The sequence below is a fragment of the Capricornis sumatraensis genome, chromosome 20 (assembly GCF_032405125.1).
Source record: "Capricornis sumatraensis isolate serow.1 chromosome 20, serow.2, whole genome shotgun sequence".
NCBI classification, from domain to species: domain Eukaryota; kingdom Metazoa; phylum Chordata; class Mammalia; order Artiodactyla; family Bovidae; genus Capricornis; species Capricornis sumatraensis.
Genome location: NC_091088.1, coordinates 63,131,970 through 63,148,135, shown reverse-complemented (window position 1 = coordinate 63,148,135; position 16,166 = coordinate 63,131,970). Strand labels below are relative to the sequence as shown.

The 16,166-nt window shown below is 48.2% G+C and overlaps 1 protein-coding gene across 2 annotated transcripts; it reads left to right on the top strand.

Annotated features, from left to right (window-relative positions):
• The first annotated feature begins 985 nt into the window (after positions 1–985).
• LOC138096034 (sialic acid-binding Ig-like lectin 14) lies at positions 986–3,880 on the top strand. Of its 2 annotated transcripts, XM_068992101.1 has the most exons (7): positions 986–1,101; positions 1,200–1,589; positions 1,802–2,071; positions 2,295–2,342; positions 3,078–3,335; positions 3,439–3,574; positions 3,844–3,880. In XM_068992101.1, exons 1-7 carry the CDS (start codon positions 1,062–1,064, stop codon positions 3,857–3,859), a joined length of 1,158 nt encoding a protein of 385 aa, XP_068848202.1. In that variant the 5' UTR covers positions 986–1,061; the 3' UTR covers positions 3,860–3,880. The 2 variants fall into 2 exon arrangements, with proteins under 2 accessions (XP_068848202.1, XP_068848203.1); XM_068992102.1 differs by lacking the exon at positions 3,078–3,335.
• The last annotated feature ends 12,286 nt before the right edge of the window (positions 3,881–16,166 follow it).

Below are 16,166 nucleotides of genomic sequence, written 5' to 3'. Positions count from 1 at the left end.
TAGATATTCAAGCGGGCACCGGTGGCCCAACGTAGATGGTGCAAATTCCTTGTCTGGAATTTTATTGGTCTTCTGCGTAAACCAAGCTATTCAGCCCTCTTTCTCCACTTAATCTTCCTACTGCACTACAGTTTCTTAATCTAATCTTATATTAATAAATAAACAAGTCTTTCCACGCCAACGCCGTCCACCCTTCGAATTCCCTGGATCCACCGGGGCTGGACCCCGGCATATGATCATAGTCAAACTTGTGAAACTTAAAGAATTTTTTCCTGAAAGGGCAGCAAGTTCACAGGTTATTTCCACACATGACTTAAGCCTTCCTGTGGCTTTGAAAAGAAGGCCATCCAGAGTGAGGGGTCGTGAACTGTGTTTCTGTGTGAGGTCTGGACTTTGGGGTCTCAGCTGAATGGGGCAAAGTTCTTCCTTTGCCACCCCACTTTGCGTGGGCCTGTGTCCGGTTGGCTGGTCCCACAGACCCTCAGATCCATGAAGACACACAGCCTATGTGCCCTGTTCTGGAAACCCTTCTGGGCAAAGGAGCTTTTCACGCTCAGCTTTCCTTCCTGCGTTCCACCCTCCACCGTGTGTGAGTCCTCCTGCCCAAGTCTGAATGGTTTGGAGAAATCTTTCAGTGTTCTTTTCCGGAAAGTCCAGTGTTTCTCTGTTGCAGGGTTGGTCCCACCCGATGATCAGGGCTGGAGCCCGTTTCTCTTTTCTGGTTGCCCCGGCCGCTGGGGGATCCCACCGTGGACCTGAGCATCACTGGACGGGTGATCATGTCAGAGCCACGTGCGGTGAAGCCTCTCGGCCTCTGGGGGCCTCAGGATCTCCGGCTGCGGCGTGGGGTGTGGGGTGGAGGGGTGGGACCTTCTGCCTCCTCAGGGCCGCCCCTCCTCCATGGCCTGGGGCGTCCAAGTTCCCCTTCTGTGCTTGGCCAAGGCTCTGTCTCCGTCACCCTCTGGCTTCCTGTTGGGGCTTCCTCGTTCCCTCCCCACATTTGGGGCGCTTCCCTCCCCGGCAGAGGGACCTGAACTGGCTCTGTGCTGGCGGATGCCGACATGGTGCCCTTGCTGCTGCTGCTGCCCCTGCTGTGCGGGGGTGAGTGGGGGAGGGGTGGGGAACAGGGCTCACTGCTGGAGGAAGGGGTCAAGCGTGGGGAGGGGCTGGAGCTCCCGCTGAACCTCTCTGTCCCCCAGGGTCCCTGCAGGAGCATCCAGGGTACGAGCTCCGAGTGCAGGAATCAGTGGTGGTGCAGGCGTGCATGGACGTCCTCGTGCCCTGCTCCTTCTCCTATCCCTGGCCTGCGGGATATCCCCCGTATTCCTCTGCCGAACCCTTCATCTACTGGTTCCGGGAAGGAGACCGCCATTACGATGATGCTGTGGCCACAAACGACCGAACGAAACAAGTGAAGTCAGAGACCCGGGGCCGATTCCGCCTCCTTGGGGAGCCCAGCAACAACAACTGCTCCCTGAGCATCCAAGAGGCCAGGCTGAGCGACTCAGGAGTCTACTACGTGCGAGTGGAGAGAGGACGTAATTTGAGATACAGTTACAGAGAGAAGAAGCTGAACTTGCAGGTGACAGGTGTGACGGGGGGCCAGGAGAGGACCCTGGCCCGTGGAGCCTCCTCTATTAGAACCGGAGCAGGGTGTAGGAGCCCTCCCTGCTCCAGGTCTTGGGGTTTGAGGGTTCAGGAGAGACCCAGAACTGGGAGTGAGTTGTGACCCTCCCCCTCTGGGTCCCCACACCCCTGCGTCCAGGCATCTCCCTCTGTCTCCTCATCTCCCTTTCTCCAGGGAAACCCGACATCCAGGTCCCGGAGCCTCTGGAGTCCGGCCGCCGCACACCTCTGACCTGCGGCCTGTCGCTGGTCTGTGACGGGCCACACCCCCTCCTGTTCTCCTGGGCGGGGGGCGCCCTCGATGCCATGAACCCAGACACCCTCCACTCCGCGGAGCTCACCCTCACCCCGAGGCCCCAGGACCACGGCACCAACCTCACCTGTCGGGTGACACTCCAGGGAACACCGGTGACCCTGGAGAGAACCGTCCAGCTCAACGTCTCCTGTGAGCGTGGAGGGGTGCCGGGGCCCCTGAGGGCAGTGGGGTGTGTGTGTCTGCGGTGTGTAGAGAGAAGGCCAGCCCACTCTTCTATGGGTCTGCGCCCTGGGAGCTGAGGTGGGGAGTGGCCGTGAAGGACAGCACCCCCTTCCTGGTTTCCCTCCTGGGGTGCTGGTCAGTTTCCACCCCACTCCTCCCTCTGCAGCAAGCCCATGTCTTTCTGCCCCAGATGCCCCGAGGAACCTCCGCATCAGCCTCTCCTTCAGAAACAACACAGGTAGGACAGGACCTCTCCTCTCCAGGGCTGGGTCCTGCTCCTGGGACCGCATCCAAGGGGTGGGGGGATGGGCTTGAGGGTGATCAGATATGGGAAGAGCAAGGAGAAAATCACCACCCCGTCCCACCTCCCATGCACTAGACCACACACACATGCAATACACAGAGACTCACACACACAGGCACACACACAGAATGCATACACATGAACATTCACTGAGACACGCACAGAAACGCCCATACACACAGGCACATACACATCACACATGTACCCATAGCTATACCCACAGCACAGGCAACACCTGCATGCACACATACACATGTGCACTCATACACATATACACACAGGCACACACTACACCCCACACATTTACACACACACTCTGTTCAAAGCCCATTTCCTTCACCATGGTTCTATTATGTGGCTTTCTTCCACAAAAGCCTCCTTGGTCACATCTCCTGCTGCCTTCACTGAATCAACTTCTCAAGCCTTGAGGCTCTGGGTTTTCTTCCCACCAAATAGCCCAGGCCTGTCCCATTGAGACACCAAGCCTCCCCTGAAGATACCAGGCCCAGACACGTTGGCTCAGCCTGCTTAGGGTGGGAAGGTCCAGCCCTGGGACCACAGGGAACCCCGCTGGTGGGCCTGGGGAGGAGAGAGTGAGGCCAGGAGATCCTGGAAGGAGGGAGGAGACCTCAGCCTCCCCCAGCTCTCCTGCTGCGCTTTACCCCAAAGCCCTCAAGATTCTGCAGAACGCCTCGTCTGTTCTCATCTCAGAGGGCCAGGCACTGCAGCTGCTGTGTGTTGCTGACAGCAACCCCCCTGCACAGCTGAGCTGGTTCTGGGGATCCCCAGCCCCGGAGGCTACCCCCATCTCCAGCACCGGGGTCTTGGAAATACCACAAGTAGCGGCTGGAGATGGAGGAGAAGTCACCTGCCGAGCTCAGCACCCACTGGGCTCCCAGCAAGTTTCCTTCAGCCTCTCTGTGCAGAGTGAGCTGCAGGACAGGTGCTGGGGGCGGGCAGCCTGGGCAGGTGTGTGCCTTTGGGAGGGCTTGGTCTGGGGACTGAGCTTCACCCCCTCTCCCTTCCCCAGAAGGCCCCCCTCCCTGCAGCTGTGAGGCTGAGGAGCAGCAGGGCTCCTGGCCCCTGGTTCTCACCCTGATCAGGGGGGCCCTCATGGGGGCTGGCTTCCTCCTCACCTATGGCCTCACCTGGACCTACTACACCAGGTGAGCACACCTGTCTCCCTGCGGGGAAGTCCGGGGAATGGCTCTGGAGTTGCCTGTGGGGTTTGGCGGTCCTGTCCTGCCTGCAGGTAAACTCTGTGACTCTCCAGGGACTTCCATGTCGGTCCAGTGGTTGAGCCTGCGAGTTTCCCTGCAAGGCGTAAGGGTTCGATCCCGGCTTGGGGAACTAAGATCCCACCTGCCTTGAGGCAGAGCCCAGAATGAATGAAATGGGTCTGCCTCTCTGACCTGAAACCGTGTTGGCTCTGCAGGTGTGGCGGCCACTAGGGAGCTGGGCTGAGGGGCGTGGCCGAGCCTGCTCTCTGTCATGAAGAGATTCACCTGAGGATGCAGAGCCCAGAGGACAGACGTGGGGACATCACTGCGAGCTTCTCCCTGGAAACCCTCGCCTCCAACCCTGTGTCGTTTGCATCCACGAGCCTTCATTTGTAGAGATGACTGTGAGACAGTAGGAAGAGTCAATACCATTGAAAGGAGACTTTCTGACTTAACTCGCTTAGTATGAGATTACTCATGATTTTACATGTATCAATAACTCATTGTTGGTTCTGCTTCGTTTTTGTCTTGAAAATAGTATTTTACATATGACTATTCCTCCAGTTATGTATGGACTCTAAAATACGATGACATTGCCTTTGTTTGCAAATTTTGTCTCTTTCAAAGTAACGTTGATGTGAATGGTGTGATGAATTAGGAGGCCTAGCACTTTTCTCCTGGTGGGTGTGGAACTGCTTCATCATACGTTTGGCATATATTTAGTTCGAGAAGGTAGCCTCAGAGAGTTCTTTTGAGTAGTTAGATGAGTTTATAGCCCATGGTCATATATGAGGGTTCTGAGCTTCCTACACCCTCAGCAGCACTTGTACGACCTACATGGTCCGTTTTCAGCACTGCACTCCACTGTGGCAGTATCTCCTTGCCTTTTTAGTTTATTTCCCTGACGTGCAATGATGTTGAGCCATCTGAATATCTTCTTCAGGGAAATTCCTGTTTGGATCTTTGCCCATTTAAAAATAAAAATTGGGCAGTCTTTTTCTTGTTAATTGAGTTCTTTAGTCTGGATGTGACTTTTTAAAAGTCAAAATATAACTGATTTATAATGCTGTATTTGTTTCACAGTACAGCAAGGTGGTTCAGTTATATACGTATAGTCTCCTCAGATTCTTTCCCGTTATACTTTTTTACAAGATTGTTAGTATACTTCCCTGGGCTATACAGCTGGTCCTTGTTAGTTATCTATTTTAGATACAGCAGGGGAGCCTGGTGGGCTGCCATCCATGGGGTCACACAGAGTCAGACACGACTGAAGTGACTTAGCAGCAGCAGCAGCAGTGTGTATTTGTCAATCCCAACCTCCCAATTTATCCTTCCTCCCTCTGAAAAAATTTTAGGATTTTTACCCTTTAAGAAACTAAGAAATGTAAACAGAGTATTTCTAAATAAATATTAGAGAAACTTTTTTTTTGTTTTTTTTGGTTTCCAGAACTGGTTAATGGGAGTGTGTAAAATGTTTAGAGGCCCTGTCAAATTTAGGAAACCTTATGAAATACCAATTCTAAAGAGCATCAAGGTCACAGGTTATTTCCACACATGGCTTGAGCTTTCATGTGGCTTTGAAAACAAGGTCATGCAGTGTGAGGTGTCCTGAATGCCCTTCTTGTGAAGTCCAGGCTTCTGGGGTGCACTGAGTGGGGCAAGGCTCTCACTTCAGCCACCCTGTTTTGCATGGGCCTGTGCCCTGGGGGTTGGTCCTACAGACCCTCAGGTCCACGAAGACCCATAGGCCTGTGCCATGTTTGGAAAACCCTTCTGGGCAAAGGAGCTTTAATGCTCAAGTTTTCCTTCCTGGGCTCCATTCGCCACTGTTTTGGGGTCTGGAAACTTTTTCCTGCCTGAACTGGAGTGGTTTCGAGAAATTTTTCAATATTCTTTTCCAGAACGTTCGGTGTATTTCAGCTGCAGGTGGGTCCTGCCAGATGACCGGGGCTGGACCTCCTTTCTCTTTTTCTGGTTTCACTGCTTATGGGGCGATCCTATGGTGAACATGAAATTCATTTGGAAGGTGATCATGTCACATCCAGGCTTCCCTGGTATCTCGGTGGTAAAGAGTCAGGCTGCAATGCAGAAGATGCGAGTTCAGTACCTGGGTTGGGAAGATCCCCTGGAGAAGGAAATGGCAACCCGCTCCACTATTCTTGCATGGGAAATCCTGTGGGATGAGAAACCCAGCAGGCTACAGTCTCTGGGGTCACAGAGTCGGAGACAACATAATGAGTAAACAACAGCATTTCAGAATCACATCTGGTGAAACCTCGCCAGCTCTGGGGGCTTCGTGCTCTCCCCTGCAGCCTGTGGAAGGAGCGATGGGGGAGGGGTTGGAGGGAGAACGGGAAACACTGTGACTTCTCATCAACCCCCCTCCGCCCCGCCTATGGAGTCCACCTTCCCCTTCTTCGCCAGCCAGTCTTCATCACCTGCTGCCTTCCTGGCTGCCTGTTGGGGCTTCCTCCTTCCTTCCCCACATTCGGGGCACTTCCTCCCTGATGGAGGCACCTGGACCTGGGCTGGAGGATGCGGACATGGTACCCCTGCTGCTGCACCCAGAGACTCTCCATTCCTTGAAGCTCGCCCCCACCCCGAGGCCCCAGGACCACAGCACCGACCTCACCTGTGGGGTGAATCTCCAAGAATCTCAGGTGACCATGGACAGAGCCATCCAGCTCAATGTCTCCTGTGAGTGTGGAGGGGTGGCTGAGTCCCTGAGGCAGTGGTGTGTGTGTGTGTGTGTGTGTGTGTGGAGTGTATAGAGAGAAGGCCAGCCTACTCTTCTATGGGTCTGCACCCTGGGAGCTGAGGTGGGGAGTGGCCGTGAAGGACAGCCTCCCCCCCAACACTTCCTGGTTTCCCTCCTGGGGTGCTGGTCAGTTTCCACCCCACTCCTCCCTCTTCAGCAAGCCCATGTCTTTCTGCCCCAGATGCCCTGAGGAACCTCCACATCAGCCTCCCCTTCAGAAACGTCACAGGTAAGACAGGGCTGGGTCCTGCTCCTGGGACTGCCTCCAAGGTGAGTCAGGGGAGTGGGTTTGAGTCTGATCAGATATGGGAAGAGCAAGGAGAAAATCACCACCCTGCCCTACCTCCCATGCACTAAACCACACACACATGCAATACACACATACACATATGCACAGATATTAATAGATCCTGGGAAGGCCAGAGGGTGAGACCGCAGCCTCCCCCATCTCTCCCACTACGCTTTCCCCAAAGCCCTCAGGATTCTGCAGAACACCTCATCCCTTCTCATCTCAGAGAGCCAGGCACCGCAGCTGCTGTGTGTTGCTGACAGCCACCCCCCTGCACAGCTGAGCTGGTTTCCAGGGTTTCCCGCCCTGGAGGCTGCCCCCAACTCCAGCACCGGGATCCTGGAGATGCAGGACTTAGGACCTGTAGAAAGAGTTCACCTGGCGAGCTCAGAACCCTCTGGGCTCCCAGCACATTTCCAGAGGACAGACGTGCAGACATCACTGTGAGCTTCTCCCTGGAAATGCTTGACTCCAAATCTGTCTCCTTTCCACCCAAGGGTTTTAATCTTTTAATTTGTAGAGGTGACTGTGTGATGACCCAAAGAGTAAATTCCATTGAAAAGAGACTTTTATTCCTTTCATTTTCCAAGAATACATGGTCCCTCATCAGGACAGGGCCCAGGGGGAAGCACGAGGTTGTGCTCAAGGAGCAGGAGCAGGGAAGCCTTCCTTCGAGTTTCCACAGGAAAGACAAGGCTTCTTGTTGTTGTTCAGTTGCTCGGTCACATCCAGCTCTTTGCAGGACAGCATGCTAGGCTTCCATGTCCTTCATCATCTCCCGGAGCTTGCTCAAACGCATTTTCATTTAGCTGGTGATGCCATCCAACCATCTCATCCTCTGTTGTCCCCTTCTCCTTCTGCCTACAATTTCCCCCATCATCAGGGCCTTTTCTAAGGAGTTGGCTCTTCACACCAGGTGGCCGAAGTATTGGAACTTCAGCTTCAGCATCATTCCTTCTGTTAGGGGAAGCACACTGACTGAAACCACCCACCCTGGCAAGGCACCACAGTAACCATTTGCATGAGGTGTTCTACGACAGGAGGTCCTGGTAAGGAACACGGAGCTAATAAGCCTCCACCACCAGAAGAGTTCTGGAAAGGTCAAATGGAGACACCACATGTCCGACCACCTCCCAGGATCCTTCTCTCTGGCATCCATCTTGGCAGAACAAGGCATGCACCACCAGCAAGGACTCTGAGCCAGAATGTTTGGCTAAAGACAACCAGGAAACTAATCCCATCACCATACAACCCAAGACTGCAAGCCACGTGACAGAGCTGTTCTCCTGGGTTCTCTTACTCTGCTGCTCTCCACCCGGGTGCCCTTTCCCAATCTCTTGCTTTGTCAGCACATGTGCCTCCTCGAACAATTCATTTCCGAGTGTTAGACAAGAGCCCAGTTTCAGGCCCTGGAAGGGGTCCCTCTTCCAGAAACACTTCCAGTGAATATTCAGGGTTGATTTCCTTTAGGATGGACTGGTTGGATCTCCTTGCAGTCCAAGGGACTTTCAAGAATCTTCTCCAACACCACAGTTCAAAAGCATCAATTCTTCGGCACTCAGCTTTCTTTATAGTCCAGCTCTCACCTCCGTACAAGACTACTGGAAAAACCATAGCTTTGACTATACCGAACTTTATCAGTAAAGTAATGTCTCTGCTTTTCAATATGCTGTCTAGGTTTGGAAGAAAATATAGCTTTTCTTCCAAGGATCAAGCATCTTTTAATTTCATGGCTGCAGTCAGCATCTGCTATGATTTTGGAGCCCCCCCAAATAAACTCTGTCATTGTTTCCCCATCTATTTGCCGTGAAGTGATGGGATGAGATGCCATGAACTTAGTTTTTTGAATGTTGGGTTTTAAGCCAGCTTTTCCAGTCCCCTCTTTCACCTTCACGTAGAGGCTGTTTAGTTTCCTTCTCACTTTCCACAATAAGGGTGGTGTCATCTGCATATCTGTGGTTATTGTTATTTGTCCTGGCAATCTTGATTCCAGCTAGTGCTTCATCCAGCCCAGCATTTCTCATGATGTACTGTGCATATAAGTTAAAAAAGCAAGGTGACAATATGCAGCTGTGACGTACTCCTTCCCCAATTTTGAAACAGTCTCTTGTTCCATGTCTGGTTCTAACTGTTGCTTCTTGACCTGCAAACAGGTTGTAGGAGGCAGGTAAGGTAGTCTGGCCTTCTCATCTCTTGAGGAATTTCCCACAGTTTGTTGTGATCCACACAGTCAGTAAAGAGTCTGCCTGCAATGCTGGAGACCTGGTTCAACTCCTGGGTCAGGAAGTTCCCCTGCAGAAGGGATAGACTACCCACTCCAGTGTTCTTGGGCTTCCCTGGTGACTCAGCTGGTAAAGAATCCACTTGCAATGGGGGAGACTGGGGTTTGATCCCTGGGTTGGGGAGGTCCCCTGGAGAAGGGCATGGCAACTGACTTCCAGTATTCTTGCCTGGAGAATCCCCATGGACAGAAGAGCCTTGCGGGCTGCAGTCCATGGGGTCACAAAGAGTGGGACATGACTGAGGGAACAAGCACATCACAGCAGCACAGCACTTCTTTCCTGGGGGGTGTGGACGTGTTTCGCTATAAGGTCAGCATTTATTTAATTCTAGAAGGCAGCCTCAAAGAGTTCTGTCATTAGCCAAGTCAGTTTCCATCCCAGCATCATATATGAGGGCTCTGAGCTTTTTACAACCTCAGCTGCACTTGTGTTACCCACAGGCTCAGTTTTCAGTGCTGCACTCCACTTGGTAGTATCTCATTACCCTTTTCAGTTATTTCCCTTTGGTGCAATTGACAGGGTAAAAGGCAGGAAGGCCAGGGGTCACTGAATGGAGGAAATAGGCTGCAAGTTTCAGACATTTTTTGTCTCTCCTTAAGCAGCAGGAGGAAACAAACTACAAGTGTTAGATTTTTTCCCTTTATCTGTACAAATTTAAAAAGAGGTTTCTTTTAAAATTCTTTGTTGCCATGATGACACCTGGTTCTACTTGAACTTAATTTTTCTCAGATCTTGAACTAACTAATGCATTTTTCTTATGGAAATGTTTGTCTTAAGCTATGTTAATGAACTATGTTCAGTTCAGTTCAGTTGCTCAGTTGTGTCCCACTCCTTTTGACCCCATGGACTGCAGCATGCCAGGCCTCCCTGTTCATCACTAACTCCCGGAGTTTACTCAGACTCATGTTCATTGAGTCAGTGATGCCATCCAAGCATCTCACCCTCTGTCGTCGCCTTCTCCTCCAGCCTTCAATCTTTTCCAGCATAAGGGTCTCTTCAAATGAGTCAGCTCTTCGAATTTTTGTCTCCAGGCTATGGGCTTCCCTCATAGTTCAGTGGGTAAAGAATCTGCCTGCAATGTGGGCGACCTGGGTTCCATCACTGGGTTGTGAAGATCCCCTGGAGAAGGGAAAGCCTACCCACTCCAGTACTCTGGCCTGGAGAATTCCATGGGGGTCACAAAGAGTCACACATGACTGAGCGACTTTCACTTCACTTCTGTCTTCAAGTTGGTTCCACCTAAAACTCAGAACTGACTTGACAAACCAGTATGTTTTACTCATGCACATGTTCTCTAAGCTACTTTAATGAGACTGTATTTGCTTGGAAACCTGCATTTCTTCAAGATTCATGTCAATCATTTTATGGCCCGGGATAACTCACCTTGTGCCAATGTTATCTCAAAATGCGTGTTCGGAGTGAGGGGCCTGATGCCAGTCTCTGAGTTTTGAGACATTTCTTTTCTCCAATTAGCAGCCTGCTAGTAGCTATGTAACATCGAGCTAAAGACTAGCAAGGGGGCATTCTTTCTGCCCCCTTCTGATGTCTATGTCATAAGCTTTCTCTATCTCTTTTATACTTTAATACAACTTTATTACACAAGGGCTCTGCGGGATCAAGCCTCGCCCCAGACTGAATTCCTCTCCTCTGGAGGCCAAGAATCCTGGCGTCTTACACGGCTCAGCAACAACCATTCACAAAGATGTTGAACCATTTGACTTTACTTTTGTGAAATCCCTGTTTGGTTTCTCACTTATTTAATAATAAAAATTGGGCAGTCTGTTTTGAAAAAATAAAAAGATTTGAGTTCTTTATTCTTTATGTGTATGTTTAAAAATTGTAGTTAATGGTTTTATAATGTTGTGTTAGTTTCACAGTGCACCAAAGTGATTCTATATATATATATATACACACACACACGTATACATATACATATATATATATTCTGTTCAGGTTGTTTTCCATATATAATATATACAACATATATATTCTTTTCAGGTTGCTTTCTATCATAGCTTACTACAAGATGCTGAGTAATGTTCCCCGTGTGATATATTTGGTACTTGTTGGTTATCTACTTTATATATAGTAGTGGGCACATGGTAATTCCAAACTTCTACTTTACCCTTTACAAACTGAGTCTTTTGACTTGTGACTTTCTCTCCCCCTCTTCTCTCTCTCTTCTTTGCTGTGCAGGAGTCTAAAAATTATTTTATGAAATCCTCTCATCAGTGTCTTCATGTGTATGCAGTGTGCTGTCTGTCCACTTATGAAATCTTTGCATATCTCAATATCTTTTTAAAATTAAAGTATAGATGATATATAAATTTATGTTAGTTTCAGGTGTACAACAGAATGCCCCTCCACAAAATATATTACAAAATGATCACTATGACAGGACCTAGTTACCAGCTGCCAGCATATACAGTGTTAATGACTATAGTCAATTGCTATAGCTTTGTAGTTGATATCAGAGAGTATCATACCTCCAGGTTTGTTCTTCTTTCTCAAGATTGTTTTGACTATTTGATGTCTTTGATGGCTTCAATAAAATTTGAGGATTATTTGTTCTAGCCCTTTTCAAAATCCCATGGGTATTTTAGATAAGGATTGAATTGAATATGTATTGCAAGGCTACAATGGACATTTTCACAATTTTCATTCTTCTGTTAGCATGGTATAGCTTTCAATTTCTTTGTGTCCTCTTCAGTTTCTTTCATCAATGGCTTATGTCTTTTCTCCTTGATGAAATTTATTCCTGGGTATTTTATTCTCTTTGATGCAGTTGTCCACGGGAAAGTTTTAAAATGCTTTCTTTCTGGTAGATATCTTCCTGCATTTCCCCAGTACTACGTACAATCATATTTTGTGTATATATTGGAGACAGCAAGAAAAAATGGTCCTTGAGGACAGGAAATAGCTTCACTCAGATACTAGGTATCATTCATTCTCACCAGAGAAGGCCTTTTCCTGGGTGTCTGTCTGGTGCTCATGCTGGTGGGGCCAGGAGTCATCTCCCCAGCCCTCCTCCCACTGTCCTGGGGTCTAGGACTGTCAACAGCGCTTCCTCTCTCCAGCACAAGAAGGAGGCTCCAGGGCCACATTACTTTATCATCCAGCATCATTTAGCTTCCTCTTCGTCTCGTCTTTTTAAAGTTCACACCTCCAAAACTACCATTAGTACTTCCGTGTCATGTGAATACCACCTCATAAAATATTACTATTGATTTGCTTTTAAAAATCTATGCATGGAACTTCCCTGGTGGTCCAGCGGTTAAGAACGCACCGGCCAATGCAGGGGACACCTGTTTGATCCCTGGTCTGGGAAGATTCCACATGTCCTTGAGCAACTAAGTCCAAGAACCACAACTGAGCCACTGAGCCCACAGTGGCAAATACTGAAGCCTGTGGGTCCAGAGCCTGTTCTCCACAACAAGAGAAGCCACCCCAACGGGAAGCCTGAATCCCACAACTGGAGTGTAGACCCTGCTCCCCGAAACTATGACTCAGCACAGCCAAAAATAAGTAAATAAATGAATAAACCTTTTTAAAAGTATAATATATACACTTTTCACTGATAGGAAGTTGTAACTCTTTTGGAATGTAAAAATGGTTGCTTCGTGTCCCCAGTTCAATTGTTTGGGTTATTTTATTTTCTATTAGAATAGTCATTAGCACTTAAAGATGCATTTGGTCCCTAAATAATGATGTGGGGTCTTTGAAAGGGTCGACAGATGGCAGTGCAAGGTCTGGAGATTCTGAGAAACTGGGGGATCCAAGAAAAGCATACAAATGACACACTGGACATCGGGACATTTAAACTGATTGGTCAGAAATCACACACCTCTGGCCCCAAGCCAACCAAATAAGAACACATCAACTCTAATAAAGATACAAATCTGCTGTTATTCCCATCTTTGTGGTTATGTCACACCCTCTGATTGTCTATGCTGAGAACTTTGTATCTCTATCTTTTAAAATACACTCGGCCTGAGTGAGTGTTTTTGAGTTTGCGGAATTCATTCTTCGGCTCCAGGATCAGAACACAGTTTCACGTTTCAGTGGGAGATAACTAGCCAATCCGATCACATATCCTTGTCTAACTCAATGAAACTATGAGCCATGCCACATAAGGCCACCCAAGACAGACGGCTCATGGTGGTGAGTTCTGACAAAACGTGGTCCCCTGGAGAAGGGAATGGCAAATCCTTCTGCATGCCTTGAGAACCCCATGAACAGTATGAAAAAGCAAAAGGATAGGACACTGAAACATGAACTCCCCAGGTCAGTAGGTGGCCAAAATGTTACTGGAGATCAGTGGAAAAATAACTCCAGGAAGAATGAAGAGCTGGACCCAAGCAAAAACACCACCCAGTTGTGGATGTGACTGGTGATGGAAGTAGAGTCCAATGCTGTAAAGAATGATATTGCCTAGGAGCCTGGATGTTAGGTCCGTGAGTCAGGGTAAATTGCAAGTTGTCAACAGGAGATGGCAAGACTGCACATTGACATTTTAGGAATCAGTGAACTAAAATGGACTGGAATGGGTGAATTTAACTCAGATGACCATTATATCTACTCTTGTAGGCAGGAATCTCTTAGAAGAAATGGAGTAGCCATCATAGTCAACAAAAGTGTCTGAAATGCAATACTTGGATGCAATCTCAAAAATGACGGAATGATCTCTGTTCATTTCCAAGGCAAACCATTCAGTATCACAGTTATCCAAGCCTATGCCCCAACCAGTAATGTTGAAGAAGCTGAAGTTGAATGGTTCTATGAAGACCTACAAGACCTTCTAGAATTAACACCGAAGAAAGATGTCCTTTTCATTATAGGGGACTGAAATGCAAAAGTAGGAAGTCAAGAAATACTAGAGTAAAAGGCAAATTAGTCACTGGAGTACAGAATGAAGCAGGGCAAAGGCTCATAGAGTTTTGCCAAGAGAACGCACTGGTCAGAGCAAACACCCTGTACCGACAATAGAAGAGAAGACTACATGTGGACGTCACCAGATGGTCAACACCGAAATCAGATTGATGATATTCTTTGCAACCAAAGGTGGAGAAACTCTAACAGTCAGAAAAAACAAGACCAGGAGCTGTCTGTGGCTCAGATCATGAATTCCTTATTGCCAAATTCAGACTGAAATTGAAGAAAGTGGGGAAAACCGCTAGACCATTTGGGTATGACCTAACTCAGATCCCTCACGATTATACAGTGGAAGTGACAAATAGATTTAAGGAACTGGATCTGATAGACAGAGTGCCTGACGAACTATGGACAATGGAGGTTTATGACATTGTGCAGGAGGCAGTGATCAAGACAATCCTCAAGAAAAAGAAATGCAAAAATGCAAAATGGTTATATGAGGAGGCCGTAAAAATAGCTGAGGAAAGAAGAGAAGTGAAGAGCAAAGGAGAAAAGGAAGGATATACCCATCTGAATGCAGTCTCAAAGAACAGCAAGGAGAAAAAAGAAAGACTTCCTCAGTGATCACTGCAAAGAAACAGAGGAAAACAATAGAATGAGGAAGACTAGAGATCTCTTCAAGAAAATTAGAGGCACCAAGGGAACTTTTCATGCAAAGATGGGCACAATAAAGAGAGAAATGGTATGGACCTAATAGAAACAGAAGATATTAAAGAGGTGGCAAGGATACACAGAAGAACTGTACAAAAAAGATCTTCATGACCCAGATAATAACGATGGTGTGATCACTCACCTAGAGCCAGTCATCCTGGAATGCGAAGTCAAGTGGGCCTTAGGAAACATCACTACGAACAACGCTAGTGGAAGTGATGGAATTTCAGTTGAGCATTTTCAAGTCCTAAACAACGATGCTGTGGAAGTGCTGCACTCAATATGCCAGCAGATCTGGAAAACTCGGCAGTGGTCACAGGACTGGAAAAGATCAGCTTTCATTCCAATCCCAAAGAAAGGCAATGCCAAAGAATGCTCAAACTACCGCACAATTGCACTCATCTCACATGCTAGTAAGGTAATGCTTAAAATCCTCCAAGCCAGGCTTCAGCAATACGTGAACCGTGAACTTCCAGATGTTCAAGCTGGATTTAGAAAAGGCAGAGGAACCAGAGATCAAATTGCCAACATCTGTTGGATCATTGAAAAACCAAGAAAGTTCCAGAAAAACATCTGCTTCTGCTTTATTGACTATGCCAAAGCCTTTGACTGTGTGGATCACAATAAACTGTGGAAAATTCTGAAAGAGATGGGAATACCAGACCACGTGACCTTCCTCTTGAGAAATCTGTCTGCAGATCAGCAAGCAACAGTTAGAACTGGACATGGAACAGTAGACTGGTTCCAAATCGGGAAAGGAGTACATCCAGTCTGTATATTGTCACCCTGCTTATTTAGCTTATATGCCAAGTATATCATGAGAAATGCTGGACTGGATGAAGCACAAGCTGGAATCAAGATTGTAGGGACAAATATCAATAACCTCAGATATGCAGATGACACCACCCTTGTGGCAGAAAGTGAAGAAGAACTAAAGAGCCTCTTGATGAAAGTGAAGTAGGAGAGTGAAAAAGTTGGCTTAAAACTGAACATTCAGAAAACTAAGATCATGGCATCCAGTCCCATCATGGCAAACAGATGGGGAAACAGTAGAAACAGTGGCAGACTTTATTTTGGGGGGCTCCAAATTCACTGGATATGGAGATTGCAGCCATGAAATTAAAAGACGCTTACTCCTTGGCAGGAAAGTTATGACCAGCCTAGACAGCATATTTAAAAGCAGAGACATTACTTTGCCGATAAAGGTCTGTCTAGTCAAAGCCATGTTTTTTCCAGTAGTCACGTATGGATGTGAGAGTTGGACCATAAAGAAAGCTGACTGCTGAAGAATTGATGCTTTTGTATTGTGGTGTTAGAGAAGACTCTTGAGAGTCCTTGGACTGCAAGGAGATCCAGCCAGTCCATCCTAAAAGCACGGATGCTGAAGCTGAAACCCCAATACTTTGACCATCTGATGCAAGGAACTGACTCATTGGGAAAGCCCCTGATGCTGGAAAAGATTGAAGGTGGGAGGAAAAGGGGATGACAGAGGATGAAATGGTTGGATGGCATCACCAACTCAATGGACATGAGTTTGAGTAAACTCCGGGAGTTGGTGATGGACAGGGAGGACTGGCGTGCTGCAGTCCATGGGATCTCAAAGAATCGGACATGACAGAGTGACTG

Coding starts and splice junctions, on each gene's coding strand:
- LOC138096034 (XM_068992101.1), top strand. CDS start 1,062: ATGGTGCCCTTGCTGCTGCTGCTGCCCCTGCTGTGCGGGG. Junction 1,102..1,199: donor GCTGCCCCTGCTGTGCGGGG/GTGAGTGGGGGA, acceptor TCTGTCCCCCAG/GGTCCCTGCAGGAGCATCCA. Junction 2,072..2,294: donor CGTCCAGCTCAACGTCTCCT/GTGAGCGTGGAG, acceptor TTTCTGCCCCAG/ATGCCCCGAGGAACCTCCGC.